Source organism: Lonchura striata, chromosome 9 (genome assembly GCF_050655825.1).
Source record: "Lonchura striata isolate lonStrDom1 chromosome 9, ASM5065582v1, whole genome shotgun sequence".
NCBI lineage: Eukaryota > Metazoa > Chordata > Aves > Passeriformes > Estrildidae > Lonchura > Lonchura striata.
In genome coordinates this window covers 3,280,527-3,297,158 of record NC_140711.1, presented here as the reverse complement: position 1 = coordinate 3,297,158, position 16,632 = coordinate 3,280,527, and the positions used below count along the sequence as shown (strand labels likewise).

Below are 16,632 nucleotides of genomic sequence, written 5' to 3'. Positions count from 1 at the left end.
AGTTCTGATACCAAAGAACAGGAAGTAGCTGTATTATACAACAAATTGCAAGGTTTGGTGTACTGGCTTCCATTTTTATTCCAGTAGGGCTCCACAGAGTAAGTGGGATACAAGAAACATTCTCTGTAGTACTGCTGCTCCAAAAGTCTGCTCCCACCTGCAGCTGCAGTGTTCTGGGAGGAGGTTTCAGCCCTGTTCCAACCTCACCCCTAATGCAAAAGCTCAAATAAGTCAGTTAAATACATCTGATTTTCCAGTGAGCCCCCACTGACTGCCTGATGGCTTTGTGGACTTGTCTACATCTTTTGCCTACACATGGTTTGTCACCTGTGAGCCCTAATCCTGAGCTTTTTTCCAGCCCAAAACAGAACTAAAGGGTAGATGTGCTCTTCCACAACAACCAGCTGAACTCTGACACTTGCACCAAACCCAACCCCACTCAGGGGGATCTATGCCTTTGTGAGGCCTAACATCCTGCTTGTGTTTCCTTCCAAGCTGGGTGTTTAGCATAACATAGAATAATGTTTGTTTCTGTTCAGAAGAAATTTAATTTCTTCACTGTAGAACTGCAGTAACTCGGGAATTTGTCATTTTGCTAATCTGGAAACTCCTGGATAATTGTACCTGAAACGGAATGCAAAGACACACAAGCTTCAGCTGAGGCAGAACTCAGCTGCCTGCCCTCTGCTGCTTCCCTCAAGACATCAGAGCTACATCAGTCTTCTCCAAGTCTCAATTTTTGAGACCAGCTCAAGACCTGGATCCTGTTTTAACATGAAACAGAAAAATCAGACTTGATCTGCCTCAAAGTTTGATCAGTATCAGTGAACCTGCTCTGAGAAAGAATTTCTACCCTAGGAGACACTCGCAGAATAAATATCTCCTTGTAGCCCAGCTACAAAGGAGCAGAACCAGCTGCTTCTGGACAAGGGCCCTGCTGTGCCCTAGAAAGGGAAAATTCAGAAGACTCAGGGCAACCCATGTCTTACAGATTTGTGTTACAGGCATGAGATACTGTAATGCAAAAGTCAAGCAAATTTTGTAATCCCTGCAGTTACTCTTGATTTTCTGCACATGCAAAAAGATGGGCAGGAATTGCCATTCTTGGGCTAGATACGTATGTCCGGGTAAATTTACATTGTTAAACTGAAATCAAGGAAACTGTACTATCTATAGGAGCTTAAAGTCTCTTCCCACATTTCACACCTCCAGAAAAGTATCTTTATTTTTGATTTCTCAATTTTGTATGCATGGAGACTAAAAATTTTTTTCAGATCTTCTTTTTAGAAAGGTCAAATTATTTTCCTCAGTATTTTGTGCATTTAAATAGAAAATTACTATTTACCTAGAAGCTTCCTTGCAAGACTGAAGCAATCTGGTTTAATTTCCACAAGTTTAACATGGTGTTCTCAACTTTTGAACTGTATATATGTATACAGAAATGTGAAAATTACACTAGTATCTATATTCTTGAAGTCTTACTGCTTTCCTTTTTCATTACTGAACAAAACAGGCTACAAATCTGGGATACTGTAGTTAATTACGGGAAAGTGGTATCAGACTTCCTCCATCTTAACTGCATTTAAAATGTCAGTAACTATTTTAGGTGAAATAGCCTAAAAGCCTAGCCTAGCTCATAAACCCAGAAGATGTATGAAAACGTGTTTTTGCATTCCCCTGAAAAGTAATTTTTACAACTGTGCATTTGCAGGGAGTTCACAAAACTAGCAATGCATTTATTTTTCAAATGAATTGTTCATAGCCTGTAGAATAATTCAAACAGGTGCTAATTAGGTGTACAGAAAGGCCACTGAGGACAATTTATATATCCTTCTGCAAGAGAAAAAAACCCGAATAAATATTAATCGCTAATATTATACAACTAATTATTTTTAAGATGGCACTAAATTAACTGCAAATATTATAATTACGAAGTACTGGGTAATTTACTAAAGATTAATTGAAATGATTAAGTGCAAACAGCATAATTTTGCATTTTCTACATGGAAAAAAAGAGACCAACGTGGTTGTTAGTGGGAATTTAATGAAGCACTTGGAGCACATTGTGAGAGCACCAGTGGCCTCTCTTTGATGTGCTCTTCTCATAGAAAGGTATTAGGATTTCCATGGGCATAAATCCTTGTAGTGCTGGTAATGACCAGAATGCCTAAACCAGGCTATTTTAAGGACAGTGACATGGAGTGATACAAAAACATTGCATTATGATCTGTCCAGCAGTCTCTTCTCAAACTACAGCAGCTGCAGCTGCTTCCTGAGTAAGGACTGAAGCAGCTGCATGTGCAGTTGGAATGCATTCCTTGCAACTGGCAAAAGGACATCCACTGCAAGCAAGATATTGGAAATATTGCTGTGCATAGTAGTTTTAATTCACTTTGCTGAATTCAGTACCAGCTTTCTGCATGCAGCTTCCTGCTGTGCTGTGTCAAGGTGAAATGGTGATGTACCTGGAGAAGAGAGAGGGGCTCAAAAAATTGTTCTAGACCATGGGTGATTTCCCTCCTAAGGGTATTCTCCATGTCAAATGCAGGATCTTTTTCTGAATTTATTCTCTATTTATTACAGTCTCTCCCCCAGTATTTATTTTTATGGTGGCTTAATATTTAATACAATTCAAATGTAGTTATTTAGAGAGTGACAATGGAACACAGAAGAGAATTCAGTATTGAGAATAATTCTAGACTTCTGAGGCAATGGGAGGAAGATAAACTTGTGCTTTTTTTGACTGAAACATGTCAGAGCAGTAATGACATTGACTAGAAGATGTTTCACTTTTCAGTGACAAATATGCCATATGTCATTACAGGAAGCACGGAGAGCAGCGAAATGCTATAAATGAAAATAAATGATTTGTACTTATGGCCAGTTGTAACATAAAGCACTTACAATGTGCAAGATAGGGAATGTCTCCTACAGAGCTAAACTTGACCATGTGAGGAGACATGAGGAAAGCATGTATATCAACTGATTTCCCCTTTAATATGGGTAGATGCTTATCAATTTTCCATAAAAAGCTGGAACCCCTCTGACAGCATGCTAGCTAGGAAATTTTGACTGTAAATTCTGTTTAATGTGAAGAGTTCCATTCAGGAATGTAGGAACTTTCTGGATTTTTTGTCCTACTCAGTATCTCTCTTCTATGTGTGTTTCAGCTCCTTTCACTTGAGTCGACCTTGCTTAAACCTAATAATGTGCAATACTGAAAATCTCAGTAAATATGGGCAAAAAGGCTTGACTAATATTAAAATCAGGTCTGTACACAACGTCCATTAGGATAACATGAAGAAGACTCATACAGGATAGGAGCATCAAATTTTAATTTTCTCTGTATGTTGCAGTCTTGGTATCAAAAGGCAACAGGGCAATTTTAAACACAGATCTGATTTAAGAGATCAGAGAGATGTGAATCTCACAGCCAGATACCCACACACAGAGCCTCTGAAGTCAACACAGCTGGACAGTACTATTTGTGTGCCCTTATCAAGCTCTGACAGACATTTTTACCTCAAAAGGTTCATTACTGAGAGATCAGAATCACAGTTCCTTATGCAATAACGAAGCTGCACTAGAAGAGAGGGCACAGCACTGGCAATGTGCAAGCCAGAAAAAAGTGCGAGAGGCCAGACTGTGTAAAGCATCTAAACTGCAAAAAAAAGTCCAATTCCTAGCAGGTGGCTGTGAAGTTGTCTGAAAGTGCAGTCTCTTGATTCTCTGCTGCTCTTTGCCTGGCCAGTCTCCAAGAGATGATTTGGAGAGGTGTAAAAGCTGCTTGAAATTAGCTGAGAACACTGGGCTCGGGGCTCAGAGCAGCCAGCTGGAGGCTGCCGTGCCCTGGCACCCTGCAGCCACCCACGCCTCTGCCACCCCTGCTCATCCTGCCCTGGCACTTTCACAGCCAGGAAGGGGACTGGGGACACGCAGACCTGAGCCTCTTACAGGAACACAGAGCCTGAAGAGCACTGGAACACTAAGAACTGACACTGTGCCCACGGCAGCTTTGTCTGATTTGGTAAAAAGCCTGCAACACTCCCAACAGAAAATTGTACATTGATTTTACTCATACATGTGTGACAGCAGTTACTTCCCAATGCTGGCATTTACAAATGTGGGCACAGCAAAATATTAAAAGAAAATCATAGCAAAACAATAAACAATCAGAAAGCATTGGTTAAATACAATTCGTAACTGTCAGGCATGGCTACAGCAATGTTCTTAGACTGATACCTTATTTTACACTGAGATTACATAGACAAGTTCAAAAGTATTTTGAATTTAGACCTTTGTAATTACAGTGTCCTGGGAAACAAACTACAACTTCATAAAGCAGGTGTATTATTAATTTGAAAATGAATGCTTGCTTTATCTGACACAGCCAATTGGTTTTACCTTGCTGGCATAGATAGTTTGTTTGATGGAAAACATTATGTAAATGCAATTGATCCTGAGGGAAAAAAATATCATAAACCACCACTAAAAATAAACTGCATTGCCCTTTAAAAAGGCACAATTTTTGATGTTCATAGTGAACATATTTCATGCTGGTTTGACCAGTACTCTTCTTACAGTGTAGAAGTGTTTTTGCATGAAATGTATTAATTGATGTAGAGCCCTCTTCCCTCATTCTGCAGCAAGTTGTGTCTATTAAAATATTGGTTGAGTCCAATGAAATGAGTTTATTCTACCTCACCCCACGATTTGAACTTGTGTTTTGTTACAGAAACTTTGAAAGGATTGTCTTGTTTAGCTTGAGAGATGAATACAAATATTCGCCAACCAATCCCCATTCCAAACCCTTGATTTTTCAGAGGTTTCTGTTCAGCAAAATTATGCCATTTAGCCACAACAATTAACTCCCTGGGTGAATTATTGCATACTTGCCTCTTGTGGGATTTCTGCAGCTTCCTCTGCTGCAGCTGAACACACGGCTGGTGAGATCGCCACTAAAATCTTTTCCAGAACAGACCTCAGAGACACACCTGGCTCTGGCTGATCAAGTTCCCTCTCTGCAGGTGAGAAAAATCTGAAAACTCCAAACTGCACAGCTGACATCTGGCAGGATTGGAGCCCAGCCCTGACACCTTATCCGCAGGAATCCTGAGGGACATTTCCTGAATGATGACTGAGCACTGTAAGCATGAGAACACTAAATCAGCAGTCAGGCTGCAAGCATCAGACAGGAATTGCTCCAGTGAGCCAGAGTACTTGGTGGGGCAGGTGGTGAGTGTGAGCACCCAGGGTACACTTCTGTTTGTGCACAGAGCTCCTGTCTGACTCAGCCATCACAGTGCAGGATTCTCTGAGAGTGCCAGGCATTACAGAGTCCTTCCAGTGCACAAATGGTGGGACCTGCACATCTCTGCAGGTAAAACAGCACTTTTCCAAATGGCACCAAAAATGAATGCAAGAAGCAGCATTTTAAATTATGCTTCCATAGATTGGTGCAGCTCACAAACCCTGGCAAACACAGGAGAGCCATTTAAATACTTGTGGGAAAACTGATTTTCACTGATTGGACTGGGAAGCACTCTTTAGGGATATTAATATCCTTATTGCTGTGAAAAAGTTAAAACATAAAATACTTGATGTTAATGTAAGTATCTTCTCCATTTTATTTTCTTGTTTCAATATTACAATTGAATTATCTTTTAGAAAATTTAGCTGCTGCCACTTCAGAGATGCTGCCTTTGCAGCTGGGTGCATCCACGGCTCTGATCATACCTTTATGTCATAAATATGATCTAGGAACCAAAACTGGAAATGAAACTCAAGCCCCACCTTTGCAAACATAATTAGACATGTTCACTGATGCTATCTGGAAACATGCAAGTGTAGTGAGCCTTTGTTCACTTTATTGTCTGCTTGTTCTGTACTATTGTCACCTCCTGTGTGGTGACACCCAGCAGTAATCCTGGCCCATGGCACCTTCTTTGAGTCAAGCTTCTATAGTCAAAGTTGCCAACAAAATGCCCAAAGCTGGTTAGTGAGACACAGGGCTCTTCTTTTCAGTAATCCCAGTGACTGGGTAATGCCAAGTATCAAAGAGATGTTTTACAAAAACCAAAGGCAAGTGTTTTACATTAAATCTTACAAAACTGTACATAAGAATAGTCTACAACATGAAAATGGCCATTAAACAGTTGTAATAGTTACGAAATGTAGTAAATATAACAATTCTAATGTTTCATATATTTAACATATTAATCACTGTATTCATACAGTTGTGTTTGTATACATATATTCAATGGCACTGTAAACAGTTGTTGGAAAACACACATTAACTCTTAACCCATTAGAAGTTATTATAGTACTTTTTCATTCAAAAAGTTAAAATGCATCAATGTATCATTGACTTAAAAAAAATAGCCTTGTAATATAATGCACATTTGACATTTTCTAGGGTAGCAATCAAGATGAAGCATAACAGAGAACGTTCTAGATTTCAGAATGTTTTACATTTACATCTAACGTGATACAAAATTTTAAACATTAAATGTAATTAAATAATACACAGTTTATGAAACAGTTGATTTCAGAGATCCATAATGCACAAAATCTAATTAAGTGTCTAATGGGAGTTCCCAATAATTTATATCTCTGGGACCTTTATGGAAAACTTAAGTTGGTTTCTATGTAACATCTCATAGGCAAAGTAATTTTGAACTGAATTATCTTTTTTTTTCTTTCTTTTTTTTTTTTTTTCCTGTACAGAGCTGCATTCAAGTGGATAAAACATTATTATGTTTATTTATGTTTCCCTTTGCTGGACATTCATCCAATAATCCTCGAGCATATGCTTAAGCATCTGGTAATGACATTTTGTGGGGCAGGGAAATTCACTATCTATGTCTCTCAGTAAACAAAGTGGTTCTATTTTTTTCCACAGTTAAGGCAACTATACTGATATATTAGACACACCATATGTTTTTATGTTGCTTCCTACAATCTAAACAATAAGAGTGAAAAGAAGTTTCAAACATGCTTTGATCTTCTTGACCTCTCAGGAATTTCATCAAGCTGGTAGAGAGCACTTCACCCTACATGGGAGCAACCTGGTACCTGGGCTGGTGGGAGGTGTCCCTGCCCATGGCAGTGGGGCTGGGACTCGATAATCTTTAAGGTCCATCCCAACCCCATAACATTCTATCATTCTGTGAACTGTAGCACAGCTTGTTAGCTGTTCACTTAAAAAAACAAAGTGTGGATTGCCTTGAATTTGAAGACTGACCATTCATATAACTTACCAGAAAAATTAAACAAATAAAGAACAGCCAGTCAGATTCTAGCAAACGAAATTGATAGAAACAGTAACACACACATACACAATTTCTGTGTTTTCAGTTATTTCTACCCCATAACTTGAGCTATGCAGACCCTTGTGATCATCCTTGCTGTACCTTGGGTGGGCTTTGCCAAAAGCTATCTTCAGACATTGAAAGTGATGACAATTAGTATCTGCCAACTCCAGCATTTCACTTTTATTTATCCTATCACATCAACTAGAGAGCCATTTCCATTTGTTTCCAGTCGGGTAAGGCTGCAGGTGTCAATGACAGTGAAGAGGAGCACTAGCACAGCATCTGCAGGGCAATGAGCTACAGGGGACAGTGCCACAGAACTGCTAGTGCTGCCAGAACAGCAAGGGAGGGACTCGGGGCTGGGCTGCTCCCATTGCCAGTTACACTGTGTTTGGAGGATGACTTGACAGTGCTTGTGGTTGTGGTGTCAATCTTCTTCATGGTTGGTTTTGGTTCATTTCTGTTTTCCGGATGGGTTTTCTTGTCTTTGAGTATATCTGAAAACATGAAAGTAAACATGAGATTAATCACACATCTTTTAAATAGTGCTTGAACATATTTCGATATTGCTGGAACGTGGTGTACACTCTGAATAACTGAAACATGGATGGGGAACGATGGGGCACTTGCACTCATGTTTTAGTTGGGCTCAGTGTGGCTGCTCTGATCTCAGCACTCGCTGTTTTGCTCAATAAGTCTTCTCTGCCTGTCTGGTGGCTTCTCACAGACACAGCCTGAGCAGAGTAACAGGTATTCTGCATTGCAGTGGCTGGCTCAGAACCTGATCTGCTCTCACAGAAAGTACCTTCAGTATCACCTGGGCTGGGAACCAGCTCATGCTTTACAGCCTGGAGCTCGGATTGAGTGCTTCTGGAACACGTCACAGGGGGACACCCTCCAGGCTGGGGGCTGCTGCAGGAGATTGGATATTGACTTAACAGAATCCCAGAAGGGTTTGGGCTGGAAGGGACTTTAAAGATCACCTTGTTCACCCCCCTGCCATGGGCAGGGACACCTTGCACTACCCCAGGTTCCTCCGAGGCCCATCCAACCTGGCCTGGGACACTTCCAGGGATGGGGCATCCACAGCTTCTCTGGGTACCCTGTGCCAGGGCCTCACCAACCTCTGAGTACAGAACTTCTTCCTAGTATCTAACCTAAATCTCTCCTCTTTTCATTTAAAATCACTACTCCTCATCCTTTTCACTGCCTGCCTGTGTAAAGGGTCACTCCCCTTTTTGTAAGTCTCCTTTAAGCACTGGAAGGCTTCTCCCTCCAGATGCATTTTGAGGCAATGCCATGTATTTTCATATAAAGAATTGGATTCAGAAGAAAGTAGGAGTAGCCCTTTATTGCAAAAACATTGATTTTTTTTTTTATATAGGGAGAAAATAATAAATCTTTGGTTATGAAGACGTTTCCAAGCTATTTGCAAATACTACAGATACCATATTGCCCTTAAACCCTCTCATTGGCATTGTGGAGAAAAAACAAACAAACAAACAAAAAGACTATTTCATCTGCTGAAGGGATGATGATCAATCTGTAAAAGCATACCTGAGTGCTCAGAAAGAAGAAATGCCTACCTGGAAGAATTTATAATTAACAATAAATGTTCAGGTCCAAGTTTAAAGGATTTGTGATACTAATGAATGCAGAGCACATACAAAAGAAAGCAAAAGGCATGGATTTGTAATGCAGATGAAACAGCAGTCCAATCTTAAAATGAAAACTCTGAATCACAGAAGCAAGTTCCTGGCAGAAACTGGAAAGATGGAAAGTATTCCAGAAATGTAAATGCAATCTGAGATCATTGTCTGCATGTCAGTAGTTCTGAACAACCATCAATAAATTCACTTGATACTAAAAATGAGCTATTGTATTGGGAAAGCACACATTGTTCTTTTGCCAGAATAAACTGTAAAAGAAAAGCAATGAATTCCTCCATTTTACTATAATATCAACATTAATCCCAGAGGAATGTGTGATTCCTACACCTGATTCAAGAGGGACTGCAGTGAAGGGACAGCAGCTGGCAAGGCATACTTTGGGAAAAGGGTATTCTGACATTGTGCCTGAAATTCCTTATGGCAAAGTGCAGGCAGAGCTCCTCTGTGATTCTGACTTGCAGTGGAGCTCACAGAAAGGAGGGGGAGAAAAAGCATGCTCAAATATTGAGAAAATATCAGTATTCTGAGGACATTTAAAGAAAAATGGACAACCTTCAGACTGTCATTAAAGTAAATTAAGAATAAATCATGGAAATAGGTGTGTTCTGACACTGCCTCGAGTCCTTTCCATCACTGTCACTCTCCTTTGCAACTGCAGTAGAGGCACTATTTCTCTGCTGCCTCTTATATCATCCCAGCCTGCTGACTTCAGCTCTCTGGGGCCAGCTGATTAAATTAAGACCTCACTCAGGTAAATCTATTCCCTTCTTTCAGCTGGCCATGTCCAGCATTGTAACTTGATTGGCGTCTATAAATCGGGCAGACTGAAATGTATTAATTCGTTTATTTTCTTACTATTGACTTTAACAAAAATCTAGGGTAAGATTTAATGCTATCAGAGAGACTGTTGGTTTTTAAAAGCTTTCCTCTCAGTCACTGCTTAATGCACTACATAACAAGCGTTAAATAATACATTAGAAAATTCTGGCTTTATCCTTTCCAGGGAAGGACTCCATTCTGAATTCTCTCTCTGTATTCACAGCAAAGGATCTTCCGATGCTATTCATGGCCAGTTCTAATTTGGGATCTAATTGTGCAAAATTGGCATTTTATTTATAATGATCTGTTTTCCTCTTTCTTAAAAATAAATAAAAATAGCTTAACTTTCAATTCAGTTCAAAATATTTTTCAATCCTCTATTTGGTTTTTAAGGCAAAATTTCAGCAGTATAAGGACTTCCCATTTTATTCCAGTTTCCTCAGAGTTTCTGTTGCTTACTCACTCCACGATTTTGGCTGAGAGACTCTGAGTTAAATGAGTTTTTCCCTCTTAAATCTTTTCCTCTGAGTCAGAGATGGTTATGTTCAGTCTACTACTGACATTCAAAAGGAAAAAAAGTACTGATCATGCTAGGAAAGAAAAAAGTGTTAGTGTGAAGACTAGCACAGAAATGAAACTTCAGTCTCAACAGAGCAAACCCCAGATGTTCAGCACCCATGAATGCAGCCCCCGGAGTATGACTTCATAAAACCAACCCACCAAACCCCACAGCTTTGGTTTGTTCTCTTATTTACCTTCTGAATTTTAAAGGCTTTATGGTTGCCCATTAGAAGCTTTCTTCATTGCTAGAAACTCCCACCATCAGTCCCCCTCTCTGTTCCACAAATGGAGTGGCTGAACTCTCTGGAGGCTCCAGCTCACCTCAGCCTGACAATGGGATGGCCTTTGGAGCCTGGCATGTGAATATTGCTCTGTGCTGTTTATTGTCACTGCACCATGGTGGTGATGCAGCCACTGCAGCAGCCGCTGTGCTGTTCCCTCAGCCAGCTCTCAGGGAGGATATTCCAATCCTGCCAAAAAAGGGTGCTTAGTGAAGGCAGCTGCCTGCCAAAGCAGCCTTTCTGAGCAGCCTTTCGGGACTCCTGCCCAGGACAGGGTCTGCTGGGGTCACTGAAGATGGCTCAGAGTTCCTCCAGGCCCCGTGATTACAGCTCAGTTAGTCCAGGGGATTGAGTCCACTTCCTTAGCTGAACCCTCATCTGTGTTAACTGCTGCTAAACTCACATCTTGACAGTATAAACAAAGCACAGAATGAAATGACTTGACCTCACTGTTGAGAGTGTTCAGGATTATCTTCACCTCTGAGCTGTAACCACAGATTGCTGCTCAGTAACGCACGTGCTGCTCCGATGGCACCGAGCTACTCATAAATACCTCTATGGATCAATACTATTCCTCAGAGAGACCAGTTTAGGATGACAGGAGAACCAAAACTGCACTGACATCTAATTTAGGAACAGGAAACCTCCCCTACAGTGAGGGCTGATTATGCCTTCAAATGCTTTCAGTGAGCCGCATGCCGAAGTACACCTGAATTGGAGGCAGTAAAAATTCTGGGGTAAAACAGTGCCATTACAATATTTTTAGGTTATTACCCAGTCATCAGACAGAAGTTCAAATCATATTGATACCCAAGCTGTCAGCTCCCCGTTCCTAGGCCAAATAATTTTCAGTTTGCTACTGCTAGGGATTATCAAAGATATAACTATTTACTGTGTTCTTGCATGCTATTGCTCTCTAGTCAGGGTATCAGCAGCATCTGCTTTAATCTGTTCATTTTTCCTACTGTCCTGCCAAGGGATGAACAAGTTCAGCTACTTAACAGAAACTTCCTTCCATTTTTGTCCTTCTCCTGATCTCATTTGAGCTCGGTCCTTTTTCTGTGATGGTAAATGATGACCTCTGCTTGTCAGGCACTGCACTCGTGACTACCCAACAGCCTGAGTGCCTCTAAGGCTGCAGATCCTCTCACCAGACAGGGGTACAGCCCCTGTGAGGGGAGGGGGAAAAAAACAAACCAGAGAGATTTGCCAGACCAGTCCTATAAATGTTAATTACAGCAGCCTGGTTGCTAATGGAGTGGGGCACTGGCAGCAGAGAATCCATGCTCATCAATCCACCATGGGGATTCTGGACACGTTTCCATCAGTTTTAACCTGGAGCTGCTAGAGAGAACTTTCAACCCAGCTACTTGGGGAGACAAAAGAAGCAGAGATTGTTTATTTCTGCTTTCCCCACATTAAATACATCAAGTCAGACCATTTCTAGACTCTTTTCTTGTCCATTTCTTTCTAGATTTTCCTGCAAACACTGTGCTTTGAAAAGACAGACTGTCAGCATCTGTGATAGCAAATTAATGCCTTGGTCTTGAACGCCTCATCATGGGTGTAATGACACTGATAATACAGGTCTGAAGTGAACTGGTCAGCATCTGCAGTTACTCCCCACCTTGGATCTCAGTTGCTTGATAAATTTCCCTTCGATCACAGGCTTGGGTTTGGCTGACAGCTTCATAAGAAATTAAAGCTAGGTGCAACTTGGTGGAACAGGCTCTTAAATTACAGTAGATGCTGCAGTGTTATTATTAGCTTTTTATCACCTCGGGTAGCAAAAGCTGAAATTACTTTTACATATTCAAAGGAAGAAGCTCTGAAATTGCAAAACAATGCTGTCGCCATAAAATGTACCAACAATTTCCAAATAATCCATTATCTTGACATTAAGACCAGCAGTAATTATTTCCAGTTACAGCTGCAGCAGACAAATGGAAACAGGAATGCTGTGGAAGTGGGAATGTGAGAACTCCTAAAGTATGATAACTCGTGATGCAATTCTCCAAATTCTGTAGTCTGTTATTTTGGTCTGTATAATACCAGTCAGTGAAAGGTGGGTGTAATGTATGCTTTGTGGAGCCAGGAGAAGGGAGCAATGAACAGCTCTGTTATGTGCTGTTCCACCATTTTCTATTTCAGCCTGAGAACGTGGTGTCCAGAGAAGCCTTTTCCCCACATACCTTTAAATGGAAACCTGGTGTTAGGAGGGAAAAAAATGATCTTTAATCAGAAAAAGAAAGAACTCCGGGAGTTTTGAGTACATAGACAACTCTCCCCACTGAATTCCTGAGTGGCATTAGCTTCAGGCCAGCCTTTCCAGACAACCTGTGGAACAAGATTATGGGGGTAAGCTGATGTGTCCCAGTTAGATTCTGAGATATTGCCACTTCTCTTTTTAAGAACTTTCTCTATTTTTAAAGAATGAGTGAGGGGATAATCATAAATTGGGACCAGGATTATCTGTGTCCAGGTTTTAATTCTATATTAAGCTCTGTGTGATCTTTGGCAGATTGCCATTCCCTGTGAACCAGTGAGAGAACTACTTTATTTCCTGCACATTTTGCACATTCTGGATGCAATTTCTTCTGTCGGAGAGCCATACCCACTATCCAAAAGCAATAACATTGGCTGGAACTTTCAGGAGCTAATTCAAATGCAATAAAGAAAATGCAGGAACAGTCATGAGACAATTTGAGATGTCAGGTGCCTAGAAGCCACACTTACATGAAATGGCAGCTCCTTCCCCTTCTCCCAAGCAATCTTTTAGTCCATTCACATCTGAGTGCAATATACACGTGCACAGAGAGCAGGACGTTATCTCAGCTGTCCTGCTCTAAGGAAACCTGTCACTCTATGTGTTTGCCTTCTGATATACAGTGGCCATAGCAAACCCTGCAGGATTTTCAGGAGCCACAATACAACTGTATTAGTTCTGGGTTTAAAAGTAAACCTGCACATAGAACTGCTCCTGCCATGGTAAATGTCAAGCAGGAACAATCCATCTTTTCCTTGGGAAGAAGTAATCCAACCTAACAAACCTCGTGTGATTCAGCAGTACGTCCATTAATCAATCAGTCATTTGCAAGAAAAGTGTTTGTCATTTTGTTTATATTAATATGGGACTTACTCAAATGCAGGCAAGCTGAAAGTATAAGCTTAAAACATGCCAAACATATTTTACATTTCCTGGCAACATCTGCTTTTAGTCTAGTCCTAGGCACATGTTTGTGGTTGCATGTTTATGCTTGTTTAGTTTGCCAGATACCTCGTACGTAGTATAGCACAGCTGACATGATATCCTGAAACACAGCATGGATGTATCTGTAAAACATGATGTTCCCAGTAAATCTGTGGAACATTTGTTGTAACTTTCTTGTAATAAAAGAAACAACTCAAAAGCCCTGTAACAGCCTTCTGCCTTCCCTATATGGTGCAATTAATTAGCTAAGTTTGGAAATTGTGTACATGCCTCACTGGCAATATCAGGAAGACTGAGAGCGATCCTGATCCCGCATGCCTCACATGCTCCAGCTCCTGTTAAACTTAATGGCAGTTTGGGGGGACGCAAGGAATGCAGGGCTGACCTTTATGGTTGGAGATGAATGTGAGCTCCAGACTTCAAAGATTAGGTGCCCCTGCCAGTCTGGAGTGTGCAAGTGATCAGCACGCCAAGTGCTGAAGGCATCTGCTAAATATCACGCCACAGCTCAAAGCTGTAATTAAGAAAAATATAAACTTGCTTGAGGAAGAAAAATATTAGTAATAATTGAAAATGCTTTGGCTCTTGCTTTTGTCCTGATGATCTCATTAGTTTTGGTTACAGAAACAGTTCTCACACCGGCTGACGTGGGGCATGCTTTGTTTGTGCTCTCCTTCTACCCACATCTTTCCCAGTTAACTTTTATTGCTCAATACAAAGGTCAAATTGAAGGCTTAATTAAATTGTATGTGGGGAAACTATAAACTTATTTTGGACGGGAGTACAAAAATATTTAAAGCCATCCCCACTCCTCTCCCCCAGACACTCCTTAATTTCTCGTGAAGAAAAGGAGCATGTGTTATTGGCACTCTTTCCCTTAAGGAAAAACTGCACCTTTTCTGGCTTCAAAATTTACATTTTATGAATATCCAACCTTTTTATAACCTGCTAATTGTATTTGCAATTGACATTGGTAATGAGGATTTTAATTTAGTTCTGCTGCTCTAAACATAGAGAACTCCATTTTTTAACAGGCCTCGATATGATCTTATACTTCAGTAGTGTAAGTTTAACTTGCAACCAGGATTGGAAGTTCCCTTAAACTTTGCTTAACTTTAAACAGAACTCAGAGCACCAGGATAAATACTATTACCCACCTGCTTAAGTTAGGCACATCTCTTAGCCCTCAGGTCTAGAACTGAAAAGTAGTTCTGAAAACCCTCAGAGGTCTACCTAAGCAGCATTTAGAGTTTCTTCATGCCATGAGAAGACAACCACATAGCTGGAGAGTGTACAGCAAGGCCAATCCTCAAGGAATTTCAGGCTTCCTTGTGCCAGGCTACTACCAGAGCTGTGTTCACGCACCAGTGAGATTCTCAATGCTCCCACTCTAGGGAGCCCAGGGACAGAAGGATTCTCTGCCCAGCCCCAGGGATAGAAGGATTCTCTGGATCCTTCTCCATCTCCAAAAGCCCTCCATGGTTTGTCTTTGTGCAGCTGGCAGCCCTGGGAGCTGTGCTGGAGGGGGAGGATGCTCTGCAGGTCTGCAGACCTTGCCAGCACAGGCCTGGGGCTCACAGCGAGGGCAGGAGAGCAGAGAGGAATCTGCCAGCTGGGGCAGCAGTGACAGATGATACCAGGGCTCAGACCCTTCCTGTGAGTGATCTACATGGGGTGCTTGCACCCAGGTCTCTTGGGCACTGTCCAGTCAGAGGAATTGTGCAGGGAGGGCATCTCAGCCTGAAGCAGGCTCTGCTTTCACTGCCTGGGTCTACCATGGAAGCAGACTGGCCCAGAATACACTGGAAATGACTAATCACTTAACTAACAGGGTGTCAGCCAAAAGAGAAGTGACAATAGGGACTGCTCTGTGCCCCTGCAGGAGATGTGTTCATGCCTCCCCAAGGGGAGGGCAGCGAGGGGCAGGAGCATGCACTGCTCTCTGCTCATCCTCTCACATTTAGCATAAGCAGATCTCATATCTGCAAGGAGTGAGCAGGAGAAAATCAGCCCCTGCAGAACTTCCCTGCCACCAAAGGGCTGGGATCAGGGCAGAGCCCTTTCAGCTCAGCAGCCTTTAAAGAGAGGCAGGGAGAATTCAACACAGGCACTGCAGGAGGCTCGGCCAAACCTGGAGTGAATGGCCACAACTCACAGCAACTCCAGCATGGCAGCCACAGGAAAATGATCACAAGCATCTCTAAAAGATATCTGAAAGGGTCTTTTCACCCTGCAAGCAGGCTGCTCTCATCATTCCTCATTCATTAAAAGACAGTTAAATTCCTCCAGTTATTCCCATTGCTCCCTTAAAACTTGGGCAGATACAATTCTTGCTTTAAGATTCTGGAGTCACCAGATCTCAATGGCAACAGGGAGGGTTTAAAAGGCTTTCTGTATTTCTGCCATTTCTTGAGCAGCCACCGAACCACAGAACCTTATACTAAAGATCTCTTAAGGAGGTTCAAATAGGAGATAATAATAATAATAATAATAGATGTTTAATTACAGAATAAACATTGAAATCACCTCAATCTACATAGCATCTGATTGCTTTTAACCTAGATAATAAAAAGGATTAGTTGTAATGCCAAACAATACTTCTAGTCCTTGTATCAATCAGTAGGAATTTTTTTGTATTGAATCTTTCCAGTATTTAATTTCACTCAGAACTAAAATCAGAAGAAACTGTGGCAAGATATTATCCTGGATTAATAATTTTAGCCTGAACATCAGGAATAGTATAGAAGAACATCATGGCATTAGGCTTGCTTCAGCTC

At 41.3% G+C, this 16,632-nt stretch overlaps 1 protein-coding gene across 6 annotated transcripts in view; it reads right to left on the bottom strand.

Annotated features, from left to right (window-relative positions):
* Positions 1-3,318: 3,318 nt before the first annotated feature.
* Positions 3,319-16,632, bottom strand: part of LOC110484836 (glypican-5-like) — a 348,921-nt gene continuing 335,607 nt past the window's right edge. For all 6 annotated transcript variants that reach the window (XM_085586961.1, XM_085586963.1, XM_085586962.1 and 3 more), the window contains one exon: positions 3,319-7,810. In XM_085586961.1, coding sequence (XP_085443087.1) covers positions 7,611-7,810 — 200 coding nt within the window. In that variant the 3' untranslated portion in view covers positions 3,319-7,610. The remainder of the gene's footprint in view (positions 7,811-16,632) is intronic.